This window comes from Trachemys scripta, chromosome 4 (assembly GCF_013100865.1).
Source record: "Trachemys scripta elegans isolate TJP31775 chromosome 4, CAS_Tse_1.0, whole genome shotgun sequence".
In the NCBI taxonomy this organism is placed as follows: domain Eukaryota; kingdom Metazoa; phylum Chordata; order Testudines; family Emydidae; genus Trachemys; species Trachemys scripta.
In genome coordinates, this window is record NC_048301.1 from 140,836,171 (window position 1) to 140,856,484 (window position 20,314).

The window sequence follows — 20,314 nt, forward strand, 5'->3', positions numbered from 1 at the left end:
CCCCCCCCCCCCCCCCGATCCCATTGACTATGGTTCCCAGCCAATGGGAGTGTGGAGCTGGTGCTCAGGGCAGGGGCAGCGTGCGGAGCCCCGTGGCCCCCCCCCCGGCCTAGGTGCCGGACCTGCTGGCTGCTTCCGGGGTGCAGCACGCTGCCAGGACAGGTAGGGACTAGCCTGCCTTAGCTCCACAGCACCGCCGACCGGACTTTTAACGGCCCAGTTGGCGGTGCTGACCAGAGCCACCAGGGTCCCTTTTCGACTGGGCGTTCAGGTCGAAAACCGGACACCTGGTCACCCTAGTATCCCAGCATGAATTGCTCCTTGTCCCAGTGCCCCTCCATGTCCCAGCATGCACCACTCCCCATCGTCCAGCCTGCGCCCCTCACTATCACCCCATCCCCCTGCATAGAACCCAGGAGTCCTAGCTCCCCTCCCCCCTGCTCCAACCCACTCGACCCCACTCCCCTCCCAGAGCTGGGATAGATAACCCATAAGTCCAGGTTCCCAGCCTCCCGTGCTGCAACCCACTTCCCCTCCCAAAGTGCCTATAAAACACACTGCCAATCTGATAAGGATTTTGAAATATATATCATTTATTGAGGTTTTACGTCAAAGAAAACATTATCAGTTAACCAGGAGTACAGTCAATACAAGAAAACCACAGACAGGGAGGAGAGAATCTAGGTTCCTTCCCCCTCCAAACATGACACAATGAAACTTTATGCCAACATAAGGACTTAAGTATGTGTATAAAATTGTTGGTTTCTATCCATGGACCAGCAAACAGTATATCAGAACTAGCTAAAGGGAATCTCTTACATTACTGTAAGCATTGTCTTTAGGCCTTTGATTTGTGTTGCCAACAGCTATGGGTATAGTTTGGCCAATGACCAGAACATCTGTTTGGGTTACATTTAAATTCACAAAACTAAAACCCACTAGGTTGAAATTCACAAAACAGAATTAGGACGATCCAAGACTATAGCCCAGTATTACTAGAATAAACTATGACCCTTTACTATGTGATCACTCAACAATGGCCCATTTGAGCATAGCACTCAGCCAAACAACACCGGACAGTACGTAACACCAGGGATATGCATCTTTTTTCCATCATAGCCTCAGATGCAAGGAGGTAGTAATTTGAGTTACTGTCTATTGACCCTAAATAACATCATAATTCATCCACATAGTGTACTGAATGCCCTCTAGTGGTAGGTCTACTTACAGTACTAATACTTATATCGCACTTATAAATATTAACTAATAAAAACTCAGCTCAGTAGTGTTATCACCCTGTTTAAGAGTGGGGAAACTGAGAGCGAGGAAATTACTTGCCCCCTTATGGTCAGCAGCAGAGACAGAAATAGAATCCAGACGTCCTGACTCCCAGTCCTCTCTACTCTAACTAGACCACACACTCCACCCTTAGAGGAGAAGAGACACCAGGAATACTGGCTCTCAATGCTCCTTTTAAGGCTTGTCTATATGGGGAAACTGACCAGAATCTATGTGGAATAAGCTCCCCAGGTGGCCACTCTATTCTGGAAAAATTAGTGAGCTTCTGAAGTGAACCACTTGGCTACACTTGCGAGTTAGAGCGCATTAAAGCAGCCCTGAGCGCCCTAGCTCATTACCCGTCCACACTGGCAAGGCACGTAGAGCGCTCTGACTCCGCAGCTAGAGCGCTCCTGGTACTCCACCTCGGCGAGTGGAGTAACGTATAATGTGCCTTGGCTACAACGCCCGGGCGTCAGTGTGAACGGGGTGTTGCATTACTGCGCTCTGATCGGCCTCCGGAAACATCCCATAATCCCCTTAAGTCAAGTGGCCACTCTTGTCATTGTTTGGAATCACTGCAGGCATGCCGATATGCCCTTTCAAATCTCCGTTTCTGACAGCCGGCTGCTTATCTGCTCCGAGACAAAGCACCCATTACTGTGGAATGCTGTGAGAGAGAGAGGCGGGGGGAAAGAGGGGTCTGCTGCTGTCTGAACTTACAAGACAACATGCTGACATACTCTCAGCCCCCCAAAACCCCACTCTCTCGCCCCCCACATACACACAACACACTCCCTGTCACACTCCACTCCACCCCCACCATTTGAAAAGCACGTTGTATAGTCACTTGCATGCTGGGATAGCTGCCCATAATGCACCGCTCCCAGTGCCGCTGCAAGTGCTGCAAATTTGGCCACACCAGTGCACTTGAAGCTGTCAGTGTGGACAGATTGCAGCGCTTTCCCTACTGCGCTCGCCGAAGGCTGGTTTAACTCAAAGCGCTCTACATCTGCAAGTGTAGCATGCCCTTACTCTAGACTCAAATCCCTCTTCTCTCAGAACAGAGAACCCACATAGGGATCTACTGCAGTCAATTTGCCAATGCAGATAAGCCCTTAGACTCCTCCTCTCTTCTGCTGCAATGGATGGACCCTGTTACAATGACTTGGTGCAATGAGGTTAATACTGAGGTGGGAAGTTTAGACTTTAATTCCCCCCCGACCTTCCTGCAACTACTTATATGTCTCAACCTCAGCACGCTATCAGTGCAGGGTTGGTATTTTACCAATACACACAAACACACAATGAGCGCATACAAACCGATATAACACAGCCAAGAGACCGAGAACACTGCCTTTGGAACTGTTGAGAGTCTACAGTCTGTTAGTCGCTATAATGGAAGGGTGAGTCATGAACAGGTGTGTGACCACCATGCCCTAGATGGGAGGGGAATCCCAGGGCAGTTTTGCTGTGGGAAGGGTTCCAACACACTGAATTAGTATCTCTCAGGCTGAGAGCACCTTGTCTCAGCTAGATTTGAACCACTAACCTGGAGCTTAGCTCTGGTGATGTCCTGGTAGCTTAAACCAAGGCTCCCCATAACATCAGTTTTCAGCTACTCCCAACCTCCTTCCCCCACACAAATTTCCAAATACTCAATCACAGCTGGGAACGGAATTCATTAGTGCTGACTCTTGGCAGCCCCGCCTTGCAGTAACCCACTAGACCCCACTCCCCCGCCCCAAAAACTCTAGGTAGAACCCAGGAGTCCTGACTGCCACCCACCTGCTCTACCCCCAGACCTCAATCCCCTCCCAGATCCAGGAAGAGAACCCAGGAGTCCTGCCCCCACCTGTTCTAACCACTAAATTCCACTCCCCTTCCAGAGCCAGGGATTGAACCCAGCAGTCCTGACTCTCAGCCTCCCCTCCACACCCCCACACCCCCCGCACTAGACCCCACTCCCAGAGCTGCAGGAAATCTGGACAAGGAATTCCCATGCTCCAAGACAGGAGGCCCAAGGAATTCCTGTACTTTAAGTTAGGAGGACGTTGACCCCACCCAGGGTCAGGACAGCCACCGGCTCCTCCCCCTGGTGCAGCTGCTGGTGGCGAGTGAACTGCTGCTTGTAGCGGAAGCTCTTCCCACAGGCGCTGCAGCCGTAGGGCTTCTCCCCGGTGTGGATGCGCCGGTGTTTGACCAGCTTGGAGTTGACGTAGAAGCCGCGCCCGCAGTCGGAGCAGCGGAAAGGCTTCTCGCCGGTGTGGATGCGCTGGTGCTCGATGAGGGTGGAGCTCTGGCTGAAGCGCTTGCCGCACTCCGTGCACTCGTAAGGCCGCTCCCCGGTGTGGGTGCGGTGGTGGGACACCAGGTGGGTCTTCTTCTTGAAGCGCTTGCCGCACTCCCCGCAGGCAAAGGGCTTCTCCCCGGTGTGGGTGCGCTCGTGCTTGATGAGGTTGGAGCTGAGGCTGAAGCGCTTGCCGCACTCCCTGCAGCCGTAGGGTTTCTCGCCCGTGTGGGTGCGCAGGTGCTTCACCAGGTTGGAGGTGCGGCTGAAGCTCTTGCCGCACTCGGGGCAGTGGAAAGGGGTCTCCCCGGTGTGGGTGCGCTGGTGCTCGGTCAGGGCGGAGCTGCGGCTGAAGCTGCGCTGGCACTCGGGGCAGGTGAAAGGCTTCTCGCCCGTGTGCGTGCGCTGGTGGCCCAGCAGGGTGGAGCTCTGGCTGAAGCGCTTGCCACACTGGCCGCAGACGAAGGGGCGCTCGCCCGTGTGGATCCGCATGTGTTCGATCAGCACCGAGCTCTGGCCGAAGCTCTTCTCGCACTCCGTGCACCGGTAGGGCTTGTCCGCTGGCCGCCGGGCGGCAGGGCGGGGAGGTTCCAGGATGCCCAGAAGGTTGATGAAGCCCGGCTCGGAGCAAGCGTGTTTAATCCGTCTCCTCCTTGGAGGGTCTCTCTGCTGGTTTCCCGGGACTCGGACACTGGAGGACGTCCCATGTGGCTCTGCTTTACTTGTTGTCCCGACAGCTGCCAGGAGAAGAAGGATTAATAGATTATCAGGATAGAAGGGACCACTGTGATTATGTCTTCTGACGGCCAGCAAAGCACTTGGATTGTCAGCTCTTTGGGGCAGGTACTCTCTGTTTGCTCCGTGTCTTTACAGCATCCAGCACAATGGCTGCTAAGCCCTACTGTAATACACCTACTACATAATGTACTGCACCTAGCACAGGGGGACCCTGATCCATGACTGGGCTCATAGAGGCTATCGTAATACACCTAATGAATCATCACCATCGGTGATCCCTCGATTGGAGGATGATCTACGGCTGGGGAAAGGAATTCCTACCCTGCAGCAGGGAGAAAGGGGTTGGCAAAGGATGTAAAAGACCCTAATCAACAAGGACTGAATCCTTGACAGACCTTTCCCCCGAGGGGAGAGGAGAGGCTGGTTCTGCCCCAACATCCCATCTGAGCCCGGGGGGGCCGGGGGGGGCAGGGAATAGGGGTCCTCAGGACAGGCAGGAGCCTAGCATCAGGTCCTGAGCCAGACAAAGGGGAAGGGGGAAGCCCTGCTGGGGTCCCAGCTGTTCCCTCCTGCCCCGGACCCTGCGAGCCGGTGTCACTGATTCATCACCTGGGAGCTCCCTTTCGGCGGAGCCCCGCCCAGCCGGGCCCCGCGGCTCGGCCCCGCGCTCCATGTGGGCGAGCGGGGCAGGCGCTGGGAATCCCGCTCAGCGGGCGGGACCAGGCTCCAGCCGGGGCTCCCTGCAGAGACCGGGCCATCGGCTCAGCCCAGCATTCCAGGGGGAACCCGGTGATGATGTCATAGCCCCCGGGTCACGTGATGAAGGGGAAAGGGGGGGAGCGGCTGTTGCTAGGAGACCAAGGGAGACAGACAGGCCTAGAGGGCCTCACTGTTTTTGGTTCCTGCAGGATACACTGTTATTAATAAAGATGAGCTGTTGCCCCATTGTCATCTGGTATCCCAGCATGCACCATTCTCTCTTACCCCCCCCTCCCCCAGGGTTCCCTCCCTTCCCAGCATGATCTGCCCCTTATCACCACCTCCCAAAGCTGGCAGGGGAACTCATGTATCCTAGCTCCCCGCTTCTTTAGTTGTGAGACCCCACTCCCCTCCCACAGCTGGGACGAGAACCCAGGCTGGAGTTCTGGCTCCCAGCCCCCCGCTCTAACCCACCAGAGTCCGCTTCCCTCCCAGAGATGGGAATAGAACCCAGGAGTCCTGGCTCCCAGCCCCCCCCCCCTGCTCTAACCCACCAGAGTCCACTTCCCTCCCAGAGCTGGGGATAGAACCCAGGAGTCCTGGCTCCCAGCCCCCCCACTGCTCTAACCCACCAGAGTCCGCTTCCATTCCAGAGCTGAGGATAGAACCCAGGAGTCCTGTCTCTAACCCACCAGAGTCCACTTCCCTCCCAGAGCTGGAAGAGAACCCAGGAGTCCTGGCTCCCAGCCCCCGCCCTGCTCTAACCCACCAGAGCCCACTCCCTTCCCAGAGCTGGAAGAGAACCCAGGAGTCCTGGCTCCCAGCCCCCCCAGCTCTTACCCACCAGAGCTCACTCCCTTCCCAGAGCTGAGAACAGAACCCAGGACTCCAGACTCACCCCAGCTCTAATCACTAGGCACCACTTTCACAGCACACTGCAAGACAAAGCTGACATTTCAGGGACTTTCACATTTATTTTCGGTGACAGTCTACTGATGTTTTACAAGAAAGAAAGAAAACAGGAGCAGTTAAGCAGGAATACGGTCAGTACAAAACAATCAGAGACACAAGAGCGGAGAACCTGAGTTATGTCTGCCAACACAAAACGACACAGTAACATTTGATTTAATGAATGGATTCAAGAGCATCTCTGACATAGGAGTCCTACAGTGACCAACGCACAGAGAGATTAGCCCTACTAGTAGTGACAGTTAAAGCTAAATCCCCTGTGTTATCATAAGCATCTCAAGTGGTTTTGGAGTTAGATTGATTCATATAGTGGATGTTTCATGTATGTAGTGTTGTCAGCTCTTGTGATTTTATCGCAAGTCACACAATACTTGTTGTTTTTCTTAGCATCGCAACTCCTGAACTTATCTGCCTATGTAAAAAATCTCAGGCTTCATTCCAAAAAATAAGTTTCTAGCCCTTGTGGATACAGAGAAAAGTGTGAAAAGGTGGCCTCTAAAGGCTCAAAGAAAGCAAAGAAAAAGAACCACAAATTTCTCATGTTTAAAAAAGTCATGAGTTTTTAAGCCTATCTTTTGGGGGATGGAGGACACTGATTCATGGACTTTGAACACTTAGGGTTGGCAGTACTGCATGTGCAATCTGGCTAGCCAACAAGAAGTCAGCATAGTTTATATTAAAATTCACAAAAAGAAAATCTGTTACATTTACAAAACAGAACTGGACAGAATGAGCCAGACTGATGTGGTCAGGTAAGAGCCCCCAATTTATCAAATTAAACAGTATGATCCTTTATTACATAATCACTCAACACTGGGTCATTTCCCATGGCATTCTGCTAAACGACACTATGTGCTAAATCATTACCACAATGGATATGCAATGTTTCCCCGCTTTAATATCAGGTTGCCATTTGTGTCACTGCCTATGGACCCTAAGTAATGTAGCAATTTGTCCATCTAGTGTTTGGAATGTCCTCTAATCATAGGTCTATTTACAGTACTCTTTAGTTTAGGAAATGCGTGTTGGACTGTACTACCCAGAATATTTAGTGAGGAACTGGATGTTCCGGTGTTTTGAGAACGGAATATAAAGAACTGTGCATTGCATGAATCAAATCGCAAGGTCTCTGCGTCTGCTTCTGCTCTCACTTACACAGGTGTAAATCAGGAATAACTCAGTTGAGATATGTCCTCTGAAGTCACACTGCAAGTCAGTAACAGAACTGGAAATACAACATAGGAATCTTGATCCTGCTACCCCCTAGCTCTAACCACCAGACTCTATTCCCTTCTCAGAGCTAGAAATAGAATCCAGGGATCCTGATTTCCAATTCTCCCTCCTTCCCCTCACACTGTAACCACTAGATCCCACTCCTCTCATCGAGCTGAGATCAGAACCCAGGAATCGTGATATCCAGTCCTCTGCTCAGACCACCCCTCTTTTCCATCATAGTAACGGAAGGACCCTATTCTAGTGTCTATTCCTAATGAGTAGAGTTAATACTCAGGATCAAAAGCTTTGCTTTGAATTTCAACCTGGCTTTTGTGTGAGAATTAAAATCTCAGCTGTAACATTATCTCAAAGTAGGTCTGTAAAAACACGTAAGAACTAGTCTATATGGCAATGTAACACCACAATCAAGCGCCTAAGAATGTTGTCTTTATAACCATTAAGAGTCTAATATAGTAATCCCTCTTAATACAGGGGTTTGCAACCATATACAGTAAAGCCTACACTAAGAGTCACCTCCTGTCTACCTACCTACCTACCTTTGCGCTCATCACTCCAGAATCACAGGGCTAACTCCTGTCAGAAGCAACCTCTTTGAATTATCCCTAGTTTCCATTTTGCTTTATTAAAAATAATATTGAGTTTATATTTGGGTGTGAATTTAATCCCAGGGAAAGGTGCCCTGGGAGACTGGATTCTCTAGGTATGTTCACAGGAGCCTGGGAAGTGTGAGATGGAGCTTGCCCAATACACGCATCCTGTGCCCCTTCCGCTGTGCCTCACCCTGCCCTGGAGGCTGGATCCTCTGTGTACTCCCAGAACGGGTTCAACCCTGCCTTGAAGGGATGTCTTGGGGGCGGAGAACAAGAAGGGAGCTCAGTCCCTGTGGTCCATTTAGTCCTCAGCCTCAGCTAAGGATTAGTGCTGGTGATTAAGGGACGTGGAGGCTCGCCTGCTGGGAAGCAGACCGAGGCTCAACAGACTCGTTTCATACGAGGGGTCAACGGAATGCTAACTGCAACTGTCCTAGGCGGATTTGCATTAGTGACCTACAGGCTGAAGGTCCAGGAGGCAACTGAGATTCTGCAGTCGCTGAAGAGAGCCATTAGGTGACCTCAACATTCAGGCACTCCCCACTACCACTCTTCCCCCCCCATTCAAATAGAGATTAATTCCCACGCTTTACAGTAAAAAAAAAAGGGGGGGGGGGAAATAGAGAGACATCTGTCCAGATCAAATCCATCTCCCCATAGTTCACAGGCTCCCTTGGCTCTCACATAGCATCAGCATCCTCTGCCCAGTCATGCACCACGTTCTTAGCCTTGGAGGGGGACAGAACCAGTGCAGTGTACAGGCAAAAACCTTTCTACTTGCTCCATCTTGGCAGGTGCCTGTGGGTTTGTCCAAAAAAATAGAATCACAGAACCACAGGGTTGGAAGGGACCACAAGGGTCATCTAGTCTAACCATCTGAGACAGGAAGATGGTTTATTTCCCCCAGTGGCTGATGTCTAGAAGACAAGAGGACACTTGTCTTAACAAATCACTCCATCCAATTTCCCAGGAGAAGCAATGAGTCTCCTGGTCTCTCCTGAGCTCCTGGGGATCCCAGTCCGAGCTGGAATCTGAAACGCTCCTTCTGCCCTCTGGCATCCCTGCCTCGCTCCCCGCAGCTTTGTGAGCCGTGGCCACATCCTGCTCCAGCCAGTTTGGATGAAACAAGACAAAATGGAGGGCACCAGACCGAAGCTCTTGGCATATCCCCCCGAATGGGTAGCACAGGGACACACAACGCCTTTGTGCCTCATATTACGATACTGCCTCCATAAGGGGCAAAGGTGAATTCGGCCCCTTTTCAGGCTTTAGCCTTACTGCCAACAACGGAGCTACTTAGTGCCAATGTAATGGCGATTTTGTGGCAGACACACCCATCCTGCTAAGAACAAGACTGAGACCCAATCAAGTCGTTCCATGTAAGGGACTCCTATACCATCAAATGGTGATGGCTTCAAGCCATGCTACCTACTCAAGGTCCCCACCTCTTGCAATAACTAGAATGTTTTTAGATTCTAGTGGGGGGGGGGGGGTTCCACTCAACCTCTGATCTTCCAGACATTTGCTCCTTTTGCAGTGGCATTAGGCCTCAGATGCCTGTCCAGATCCTGTAAGAGTGGAGGCTGCCAGCTCAAGAACTTGCTGTCCAGTCTAAGGGTTTGTCTACACGAACATTTAGTTTGTGGCAAGCTGGGTTGTGAATCGACTCCACACTAGCTTGCTGCAGACTAAATGTTGGCAGAAAGTCTTCTTTGAAATTGAACTAGATCAAAGTGCATTAATGAACTACTAATACGTGTCAGTAAGGTCCACAGGGACAGCTAGTCCGTGGCAGGCTAGCACAGAGTAGACTGACACCCTGCTGCCGCAAACTAATTGTAGTCAAGACCTAAGAAACAACAGCCTTCCAAAGGACTTGGCCTGCTTTGCGGGATTTCCTCCGCTGTATTGACAGGGAATGGCAATAGAAAGTGATATTGTTAACCTGTGGAATTCCCTGCAGCAGGATATTATGGAGGCAAGTATCTCACTAAATCATTAAAAAAAATAAGGATTTGATGTTTGTAGGAATAAGAATAGCACCTGCAGTGACAATGGACAGGATAAACACTGAAACGTCAAGGACATTTGACCCTCATGATCCATCATGGAAGCCGAGAGCCAGTTGCAGTCCGGAAGGAACTGCTTTCTCCCTCAATGGTACACAGCAGAGTGAAGTGCATTCAACATTTCCTTTGCAGCATCTAGCATTGGCCACTCTTGGAGGTAGGATACTGGACCAGATGGACCAGTAGTCTGAACTGGTGCTGCAGGGATGGGCGTGGGAGATATTGGGCTCGATGGGCCCATTAGTCTGATCCAACATGGCAAGGAGTAGGGGGGATATTGGGCTAGACAGTCCCATCGGGCTGACTTGGGGCAGCAGGGAGCTGAATGGGAAACTTTCAGATATTTTGATCCACCAGGAAAGGGGGATGATACTGACTAGACAGACCTATTGATCTGATCTGGGGAAGCAGGGAAGAAGGCGTATCAGGTTAGATGGGCCCATTAGTCTGATGTGGAATAGCAAGGAGTGGGGATACAGGGTTAGATGTAGCGAAGCAGGAGGAGGAATACCACGTCGGTCTGCGCGGGAGTGTTGGGGGAAGAATGCGGAGCTAGACGAGCCCATCAGGAATTCCCATATTCTTAAAACAGGAATCAGAGAAACTCCAGCTGCAAGTGAATCAGAGCTGGGCCAAACAGCTTGGAGAAACACACGTCAATTCCAGCTCTGCGCTTGGCCTAACAGAGCTCAACCACACGCTGACTCTAGTCCCTGATCCCCCTCATCCCCGGGGTGGGAGCTTGCCCGCTTTAAACAGTCTCCGTGATCTGTATGAGCGGGGCTGCTGTAGCCCAGGGTCCCAGGGTCAGGACGGCCACTGGCTCCTCCCCGTCCCCCTGGTGCAGCTTCTGGTGGCGGGTGAACTGGGGCTTGTAGCGGAAGCTCTTCCCACAGGCACTGCAGCCGTAGGGCTTCTCTCCGGTGTGGATGCGTTGGTGCTTGATGAGGTTGGAGCTGACGCAGAAGCACTTCCCGCAGTCGGGGCAGCGGAAAGGCTTCTCGCCGGTGTGGATGCGCTGGTGCTCAATGAGGGTGGAGCTCTGGCTGAAGCGCTTGCCGCACTCCGTGCACTCGTAGGGCCGCTCCCCGGTGTGGGTGCGGTGGTGGGACACCAGGTGGGTCTTCTTCTTGAAGCGCTTGCCGCACTCCCCGCAGGCAAAGGGCTTCTCCCCGGTGTGGGTGCGCTCGTGCTTGATGAGGTTGGAGCTGAGGCTGAAGCGCTTGCCGCACTCCCTGCAGCCGTAGGGTTTCTCGCCCGTGTGGGTGCGCAGGTGCTTCACCAGGTTGGAGGTGCGGCTGAAGCTCTTGCCGCACTCGGGGCAGTGGAAAGGGGTCTCCCCGGTGTGGGTGCGCTGGTGCTCGGTCAGGGTGGAGCTGCGGCTAAAGCTGCGCTGGCACTCGGGGCAGGTGTAGGGCTTCTCGCCCGTGTGCGTGCGCTGGTGCTCGATGAGGGTGGAGCTGCGGCTGAAGCTCTTCTCGCACTCGCTGCAGGTGAAGGGGCGCTCGCCCGTGTGGATCCGCTGGTGCTCGATGAGATTCGAGCTCTGGCTGAAGCTCTTCTCGCACTCTGTGCACCGGTAGGGCTTGTCTGCCGGGCGCCGGGGCTCCAGGATGCCCAGCAGGTTGATGAATCCCCTCTCACGGTGGGCAGACCGGCGACGCCTCATCTTCGGAGGGTTCACACGCAGCCTCCCTGGTCCACCCTGGCTCTGGCAGGCTGGAACAAGCCCCGAGACCGTCCCACACGGCTCCACTTCCTGCTGAGGATTCACCTCATCCTCACTTGCCGCCCTGTCACCTGCCGAGAGAAGAAGAGAATTAAACCACAGTAGGCAAGTGTGGAAACCAGGACTCAAATCCATCCCTCCAGACTCTGGATTCTGCTCCAATGTCACTCAAGGAAAGGATGGGACAGGCTCCTACCAGGGATCAATCTAGATGGGTGCTGAAAGCCATCACTTTAAATTGCCACAGGCCTTGGCCTGCTGTGAATTCCATTCCTACTTCCACTTGCCAACAGCCACTTTTAAGAATCATTGTGGAAAACCAAAGTGAACCTGCTATAGCATTCAGGGAATCATCTAGTTAATGAATCCTTTAAAGTGGTTTTCTATACTCCACGCAGAATCTGGTGCTGCCGTCTTTATTTCTTAACCAGCATTATGGGTGAGGCCCAAGAACTGGTTGAAGGCTCAGTTATATCTTCCGGATTCATTTCTTCAGTGGCTTGTAAAACCTCTTCCCTTTTTGCTTCTGGTAAATGGTCAGGTGGCTGTTAAATGTCAACCTTGTGGTGGACCAGGGCAGTACAATCTAGATCTTTGTAGACTCAGAACAATTAGATTCCTAACCAGAAAGTCTCTTAGACCGTTCTGCTGCTAGTCATTAAAATGTACAGCACTGCATTGGAACAAGTTCAGTAGAAACTCTGGGCAGGTCTACACTAGAGCTGGGATCAACACTTTGAGATCGATCCACCGGCTGTCCATTTAGCGGGTCTAATAAAGACCCGCCAAATCGACTGCAGATCGCTCTCCAGTCGATCCCTGTACTCTACCCCCGACGAGAAGAGTAAGGTAAGTGATGGGAGATTTTCTCCCATCGACCCCCTGCGGTGTAGACCCCACAGTAACTCGACCTAAGGTACATAGCTGGAGTTGTGTAGCGTAGGTTGACTTACCACCATAGTATAGACATAGCCTCTGGGAGCTCACCTTCACCCCTTTCGCCTCTCTAGTTTTTTTTCCCCTATACCGGCATTTACTCGATCGATAGGTTCTCATTTTGCCACTGTGGGTCCCTTTTTGTACTATTTGCTGTTTGTCTGAAACATTCAGCAAATGAACAGAGATCCGTTCCTGCTTCAGTTCCACAAGAACTATAGGAGCTAGAATTCCCCCTGGGTCTCACTACTCCCTATCTTCCCCTTGCTGGAAAGCTACCACCGCATGTAGCTGTTCTTATGGTTTTTACCCCCTGAAGGTAGGACAATTTGCTCACAGCAAACCAGTTGTTTACAAACAATTTGTTTCAACTAGGCCACATCTTTCAAGGGAATTTCTACAGAATGAATCTGTAAGACAGCTTTCCTGGTATTTATTACAGTAATTAGCCATAATGAAATCCAAACCAACTGTCAGATCCTCCATTCTGTTGGCTATCAACTTCTTGCTCAAATTCCCAAGGTCCAGTTTTCAAACCCAGTTTTCCCTACTTTTGGACTGGTGCATGTTCCCCAGTCACTGTCTCCATTTGGGACCACGTAGCTGGTTCAGTTTTAGATCCTCTATTCCATAACATGGTTAACACATCTGGTCTAATAACTGTTATCTCTGAGCCAATGTCCATTATTCTTATGCATTTCACAGATCTTATTACATATTCATATGAATATGTAACAGGATCATATTACATGTTCATACTCCCATTATTGTTGTTTAACTGCCCAGATCTTAGCAAATACTGTGGAGCTGATCCTTGTAGTTCCGAGCTTTCCCCCTTCATCTTGGTGCTTCTCATTTCCCAGTTTGGATGATGGATTTTCACTAAGTGTTTGTGACGCTCAGTTCCGGCTTGCCTTAAATTTATAACAATTCTTTTAGTGGATAATTTTTTTCCACAAATACCAGTATTTAAATGAACTGTTACCCTTCATTTTTGCATTATTACCAATTTCCATTGGTTTACAAACTGAATTGAACAACTTTTCCAATCACTCAAAAATGTCATGAACCAGATTAGAATCCTCTGTTCCAGCAGGCACATTAGACACAGAGCTGTACTTACAAAGCTCATGGGAAACATCTTCCTCTCTAGCGGCTGCTTCCTGGTCTGCTGCAAGGAAAGATTAAAGTTCTGTGGCATATTCCACAGCCTCTCTGAGCCGGGGCCACCCAGAGGATTCAGGGAGCCTGGGGTCTTCGGCGGCAGGGGGCCCCCCGCCGCCAAATTGCCACCGAAGACCCGGCACTTCGGTGGCGGGTCCCGGAGCGGAAGGACCCCCCGCCACCGAACTGCCGCCGAAGACCCGGAGCGGAAGAAGCTCCGGGGGCCCGGGCCCCGCGAGAGTTTTCCGGGGCTCCCGGAGCAAGTGAAGGACCCTGTTCCAGGGGCCCCGAAAAACTCTCGTGGGGGCCCCTGTGGGGCCCGAGGCAAATTGCCCCACTTGCCCCCCCCTCTGGGCAGCCCTGCTCTGAGCATCCTTGGCCTTCTTTTGCTGATCTTGATCTGCAAGTCCAAGTCCAGGTCCAGCTGAGCATCTATACATCGGTCCATTGCTAATGTATCCTGGAAGGCCTCACTGGTATCTGGGTAAGCCAGGAACACAAATCGCTGCAAGTCCTCTGCCAGTTCAGGTGGAGTTTCTACTTTCCCTCTTCTTCTAGCCCTTAGCTATGCCCTGGCCAGCTCAGATCGATGACTAGCCCCAAACCGGAAAACAAGGGCTTGTACCAAATCTGGATAACTCAGTCTCTTTTCTTGGGTAAGTTCTGCCACCCCATCAGAGCTGGACCACTCAAGTCAGCTGCTAGAGACCCCCCCTCTCAGTTCATCTCCCCAGACATTCATTGGAGCTAGGATGTTAAACTGAGCCAAATAACCCTCCCAGGGAGCTTTCCCTCAAAGATAGTGGGCTTTTGTATTACTTGACTGGGAAAAACAGTCCAAACTCTCTGAGGGTTACAAATGTCTGGTCTTACCCAAGTTCTCTGGCTGGCCTGATTCCTTATCCAGGCAACTGACTTCCACTGTGGTCTGTGACCCTTTAAATTCCTTCTTTAGGAGATCTTTTAGCTCCTCAAGTCCTTGCTGTAGCTCATCTCTGTTAGCATGTTCCAAGCTGGCCATAACTTCCTTGGTCTCCTCTATTTCCTGGAAAACCTTTCAGTCTATAATAGTCAGTTTGCTGGTCACCTCACTGATCTGTCTTGCCAGTCTGGAGTGGATGTTTTGTAGCCGGGCTTTGAAATTTTCCCGAATACGTTGTAACTGCTGTACCAACAAAGATACTATCTCCGAATGCAGGTCATTTCTCAGTCCTTTCTGGGAAACCTCTAGATGTTGCTTTAATTCCTTTTGAGAAGGCTCCAGCTCCTGTTTTAGGTCTTGTTTTAATTCCTTCTAGCCATCTTTGATTTCTGCAAGCACCTCCATTATCTGCTCCAGCTTGGTTTAACAGGAATACAACTCTCGGTTTCTCTCCTGGGAAATCCATCCCACCTTCACACCAGTGTGGCCCCTTTGGCCTGACCAGATAGACAATATTCAAGGTTTTGCCAGGTTTCAGAGTAGCAGCCGTGTTAGTCTGTATCCGCAAAAAGAACAGGCGTACTTGTGGCACCTTAGAGACTAACAAATGTATTTGAGCATAAGCTTTCGTGGGCTAAAACCCACTTCATCGGATGCATGTTTTGCCAGGTTGTTTCCATTAGGAGAAGAAATTGATCATATGAGTCAGGTATATTCTTTGGTTCAATCCACTTTGTTTACAAAGAATACACACAAATGAACACAGTAGGAAAAAAAACAACAGTAGGCACTTTCCTTGCTCACTACTTCCAAGTCTGCTCCTCTAGTCCATTCAGTGTCATGCATATAACTTCTTCTGTCCCTGTCAGCTGGCTTTCCAGCTCTCTCTCACAGACAGAGCTAGCCAAACAACCCCCTGGCCACTGCGTTTGCCACCAATCCCAGGGAAACCGCTCAGACCACACGGCTCAGCCCTGCTCAGGCTTCTCCATGTGGTCCAGTGCATGCAAAATTCATTATTTATTTTCTTCATTTAATTAATTTTAAATGGACTTTTAAAAAGAATGCATTAGCTATGGAAAGAAATAATCTAACCCCCCTGAGTTGTTTGTTTAATTCCACTTTTTTCAGTGTGGGAAGTAAGACTGCAGGCTATGGTAGGTGGGTAAAGGCAGCTGTAGCTTTTGGGGAGTCAGGTACAGTGGAATAAGAACACTAGCTGGATGTTTCTGTTAAAATGACCAGCAGTGAAATAGTGAACAGTCTGAATATTTAAATTGCCATTGTTAGGTTTCAGAGTCAATACCCCTTTGCAACGAATGGGGCAATTCACAAACACACAATTGTTTCACGTTGTCGGCAGGGTCAGGTAGACATCACTGCATCAATATAATGGGTTTTGCTTTTAAGAATTTCTTTGCAAGCCTACGAGTGAAACAAAAATTGGAATTTGAAGCATGATTTTGTGTCAATGTGCGGATGCCATGGCAAAGTAATATACAGGGGCCTATGCTGTGAGTGCCAGGAGGCTAGGACACCTGCTTGGATGATACTGAATGAGATGAGATGAGAAAAAAACAGAACCGGGGAGGCACCCAGTGGCTTTGCTGGGATCCCAGCTTTCCTCTTCACTCCTGGACAATCTCTGAGCCAATGTCACTCATTCCTCACCTGTGGGTGTGTCTCTCTGGATCTCCCTTTCCTCGGAGCCCTGGATATCCAGGATGCACGGCTCTTCCTCTTGCTCCATCCAGGAGATCACAGGAAGTTCGAGGACTGGAAATCCTGCTTGTGGGGAAGCAAATAGGTTAAATCAACGTCCATCGAAAGCTGTACAAGAAAGGAAACAAGCTCCACCAGAATAAGGACTTTAATACTGGTATAATTTCATTTACCCTAGAGGATATACGGCTATAATTATTTCAGTAAAAAAAACCCAAAACACAAACCACAATAGTTACATCAGTACAAAATCTGTATGTAGGCTAGGCTTTAGACAGCAAGTTCTTTTACTATATGCATGGACGGTGCCCTGTACCATGGTGCCACATTCTCAGTTGAGGCTTCTAGCTGTTACTCTAATGCAAATAATGGTGATGATAATTAGAGCTGGCTGGATAATATTCACTAAAAAAAACAAGCTGGTTAATTTATCCCCCATCAACTAGTGGGGGGAAATGATTGCCCAATCTTTGTTTTTCATTGTGTGACTAGCCCAACCAATTTTCCTGTTCGCCACCAAAGAAATTGTCAAATTCATTTCAATTTAACGTACCAGTTTTACCTTCCTTTATTGATTCAGGGTCAAATGAACTGCATTTTCCAAGTCAGAGGAGCTAGACTGTGGCATTGGGATAGGATATACAGATAGCCCAGCATAATGAGATCTAGGGATGGAGAGAGGTAGAAAGAGAAAGAAAGAAAGAAAGAAAGATGTATATGGGGAAAGAGAGGGGTGTATGAGAGAAGGGGTTTGTGAGTGGCCGAGAGTGAGATGTTTGGAGCAATATATAGAGATTGAGACAGAGAGAGGGGTGTATAGGGTGACCAGATGTCCCAATTTTATAGGGTCAGTCCCGATATTCGGGGCTTTTTCTTATATGGGAACCTATTACCCCCGCACACTGTGTCCCGATTTTTCATACTTGCGGTCCGGTCACCCTAGGGGTGTATGAAGATGAGGGGTTGAATGGAGAGAGAGAGGGGTGTGTACGGGGTGGGAGAGAGAGAGACAGCGACTGAGGGGCGTGTAGGGGATGGAGAGATGAAGGGGTGTGTGTATGGTGATAGATAGCAGCACTAGGATCTAGGGACAGAGGAAGGGATGGACAGATAGACACAAAGATTGCTCCAGCATCACAGATAGTCTGGCATGAATTCTGCCCCATGCACCCCCAGCCCAGCCTCAGACCAACCTACCCTGCCCCCCCCCCCCGGGGGGGAGACAGCCACTCGCCCCCCCTCCCTTCCCATCCCCACCCTTCCTGCAGAGCCCCCGGGCGATTGAAAAGCCTCCCGCCGGCGCTGCCCCTTCCCCCGGCGCGGCAAGGCGCTCGGGGCTAGCAGGGGAGCGGGGCAGACGCGCGCGCGCTCCGAGCCCTTTCCCCGGGGACAGGGACCCGCTCACCCGGGCGCCCGCAGCCGCAGCTCAGCTCAGCCCAGCCTCGGGGACAGGAATCGGCTCCGGTGGTGCCCCACTAAGGGCCTCCCCGGGAAAATTTCCCGGCCCGATGGTTCCTGGCTGTCAGCAACCCGTGCAAGCCCGGCTTCCCCTGCGGTTTGGGGTTTCTCGGTGCGGGTGCGAGAGAGGAGGGAAGCGGTGTGTGTCTCTGACACAACCGGCCTCGCCCTGAGGGTCAAGGGGAGGGAGCTGGGGTGACTGAAGATACTTATCTGGCCGTGTGAATTTATCCCAGCTGCAGAGACAGGAAGAGATCGGTGGCCATGCCTAGTACAGTACAGGCATGGCCACAGATAGCTCTCTCCTGTCTCCGCAGCTGGGATCCGTGCTAGGGTGACCAGATGTCCCGATTTTATAGGGACAGTCCCAGTATTTGGGGCTTTGTCTTCTCTAGGTGGCTGTTACCCCCCCAGCCCCGTCCTGATTTTTCACCCTTGCTGTCTGGTCACCCTGCCTATGCTACAAAATTAAGTCAGCTTAATTTAAGGCTGCGTCTACACTGCTGTAAGATCTGTAAGACGTATCTGGCTTCAAGACTAAGCGTGATAAGTTGTTGGAGGGGATGGTATAGCCTTATTTGGGCAATTAATTGATCTTTGACTATTAGCGGTAAATATGCCCAATGGCTTACGATGGGATGTTAGATGGGGTGGGATCTGAGTTACTACAGAGAATTCTTTCCTGGGTGTCTGGCTGGTGAGTCTTGCCCACATGCTCAGGGTTTAGCTGATGGCCATATTTGGGATCGGGAAGAAATTTTCCTCCAGGGCAGATTGACAGAGGCCCTGGGGGTTGCTCGCCTTCCTCTGCAGCGTGGGGCACGGATCACTTGCTGGAGGACTCTGTGCACCTTGAAGTCTTTAAAGCACGATTTGAGGACTTCAGTAGCTCAGACACAGGTTAGGGGTTTGTTACAGGAGTGGGTGGGTGAGATTCTGTGGCCTGCGTTGTGCAGGAGGTCAGACTAGACGATCGTAATGGTCCCTTCTGACCTTAAAGCCTATGATTCTATGATTCTATCTGCCATGGAGCCGCTCTATGCCGGCAGGAGAGAGCGTGCCTCTCCACATAATTAAACCACCCCCCACAATCGGCATTAGCTATGTCTGCGGGAGAAGCTCTCCTGCTGGCATTGCACTGTGCTCACTATCTCTTATGCCGGCGAAACGTGTGTCGCTCGGGGTGTGGTTTTTTTCACACTCCTGAGCGACATAAGTTTTGCTGACATAAGTGGTAGTATAGACATGAAGAGAAGAATATTCACTAGGAGGGTGGTGAAGCACTGGAATGGGTTACCTAGGGAGGTGGTGAAATCTCCATCCTTAGAGGTTTTTAAGGCCTGGCTTGACAAAACCTTGGCTGGGATGATTTAGTGGGTGTTGGTCCTGCTTTGAGCAGGGGCTTGGACTAGATGACCTCCTGAGGTCTCTTCCAACCCTGATATTCTATGATTCTATGATAAGAACATAAGAACGGCCCTACTGGGTCAGACCAAAGGTCCACCTAGCCCAGTATCCTGTCTTCCAACAGTGGCCAGTGCCAGGTGCCCCAGAGGGAATGAACAGAACAGGTAATCATCAAGTGATCCATCCCCTGTTGCTCATTCCCAGCTTCTGGCAAATAGAAGCTAGGGACACCATCCCTGCCCATCCTGGCTAATAGCCATTGATGGACATATCCTCCATGAATCTATCTAGTTCTTTTTTGAACCCATGGCCTAACATTCTGCAGTAATTACATCGCTTGTGTGTATCTACTCTTTGTTTCTTGTTTCGGCCTTGCATATCCCCACTAGGAGCTCTTGTATCAATTATATTGTCAGAGTGGGGCATTGTGGGATGGCTTCTGAAAGGCAGCAACGGTTGATGTAAGCAATGCAGTGTCTACACAGACACCATGTCAACCTAACTACATTGACATTGACTATGCTTCTGATGGAGGTAGAGTTATTAAGGGTGTGTCTACAGTACAAAATTAGGGTGACCTAAGTTATGTCGACATAGAGCCATCACAATCATTAAATCGCGTTTGCATGTCCACACTATGCTGCATCTACACTGACACTTCGTCGACCTAACTACATTTTCGTAACTGCTACACCTCTCGTGGAGGTGGAGTTAGTAAATTGGTGTAGTGGACGAGTTTCATGGGTAAGAGCTACATTTTAGTGTAGATGCTTACAAAGTTAGGTCAACATAAGCTGCCTTACATTGACCTAACTCTGGCCTGGTCTACACTATGGGGTTAGTTCGAATTTAGCCGCGTTAGGTTGATTTAAAAATTACTGTGTCCACACAACCAACCCCATTCCGTCGACCTAAAGGGCTCTTAAAATCGACTTCTGTACTCCTCCCCGACGAGGGGAGTAGCGCTAAAATCGACCTTGCTGGGTCAAATTTGGGGTAGTGCAGACGCAAATCGACAGTATTGGCCTCCGAGAGCTATCCCAGAGTGCTCCATTGTGACCGCTCTGGACAGCACTTTGAACTCCGATGCACTAGCCAGGTACACAG

At 50.6% G+C, this 20,314-nt stretch overlaps 1 protein-coding gene across 3 annotated transcripts; it reads right to left on the reverse strand.

Moving 5' to 3' along the window:
- Window positions 1-2,187: 2,187 nt before the first annotated feature.
- Window positions 2,188-18,054, reverse strand: LOC117876277 (gastrula zinc finger protein XlCGF52.1-like). 3 transcript variants are annotated; one of them, XM_034768269.1, is made up of 4 exons: window positions 16,896-17,308; window positions 16,292-16,405; window positions 10,690-11,669; window positions 2,188-4,120 (listed from the first exon to the last, which is right to left on the reverse strand). In XM_034768269.1, exons 2-4 carry the CDS (start codon window positions 16,368-16,370, stop codon window positions 3,317-3,319), a joined length of 1,863 nt encoding a protein of 620 aa, XP_034624160.1. In that variant the 5' UTR covers window positions 16,371-16,405; window positions 16,896-17,308; the 3' UTR covers window positions 2,188-3,316. The 3 variants fall into 3 exon arrangements, with proteins under 3 accessions (XP_034624160.1, XP_034624157.1, XP_034624159.1); XM_034768266.1 differs by lacking the exon at window positions 2,188-4,120 and adding an exon at window positions 17,748-18,054 and having other exon boundaries at window positions 5,955-11,669; window positions 16,896-17,007; XM_034768268.1 differs by lacking the exons at window positions 2,188-4,120; window positions 16,896-17,308 and adding an exon at window positions 17,748-18,054 and having other exon boundaries at window positions 5,955-11,669.
- Window positions 18,055-20,314: the final 2,260 nt, after the last annotated feature.

Coding starts and splice junctions, on each gene's coding strand:
- LOC117876277 (XM_034768269.1), bottom strand. CDS start 16,370: ATGGAGCAAGAGGAAGAGCCGTGCATCCTGGATATCCAGGGCTCCGAG. Junction 11,670..16,291: donor CCAGAGAGACACACCCACAG/GTGAGGAATGAG, acceptor TTCTCTCGGCAG/GTGACAGGGCGGCAAGTGAG. Junction 4,121..10,689: donor AGGGGGACGGGGAGGAGCCA/GTGGCCGTCCTG, acceptor CCAGCGGACAAG/CCCTACCGGTGCACGGAGTG.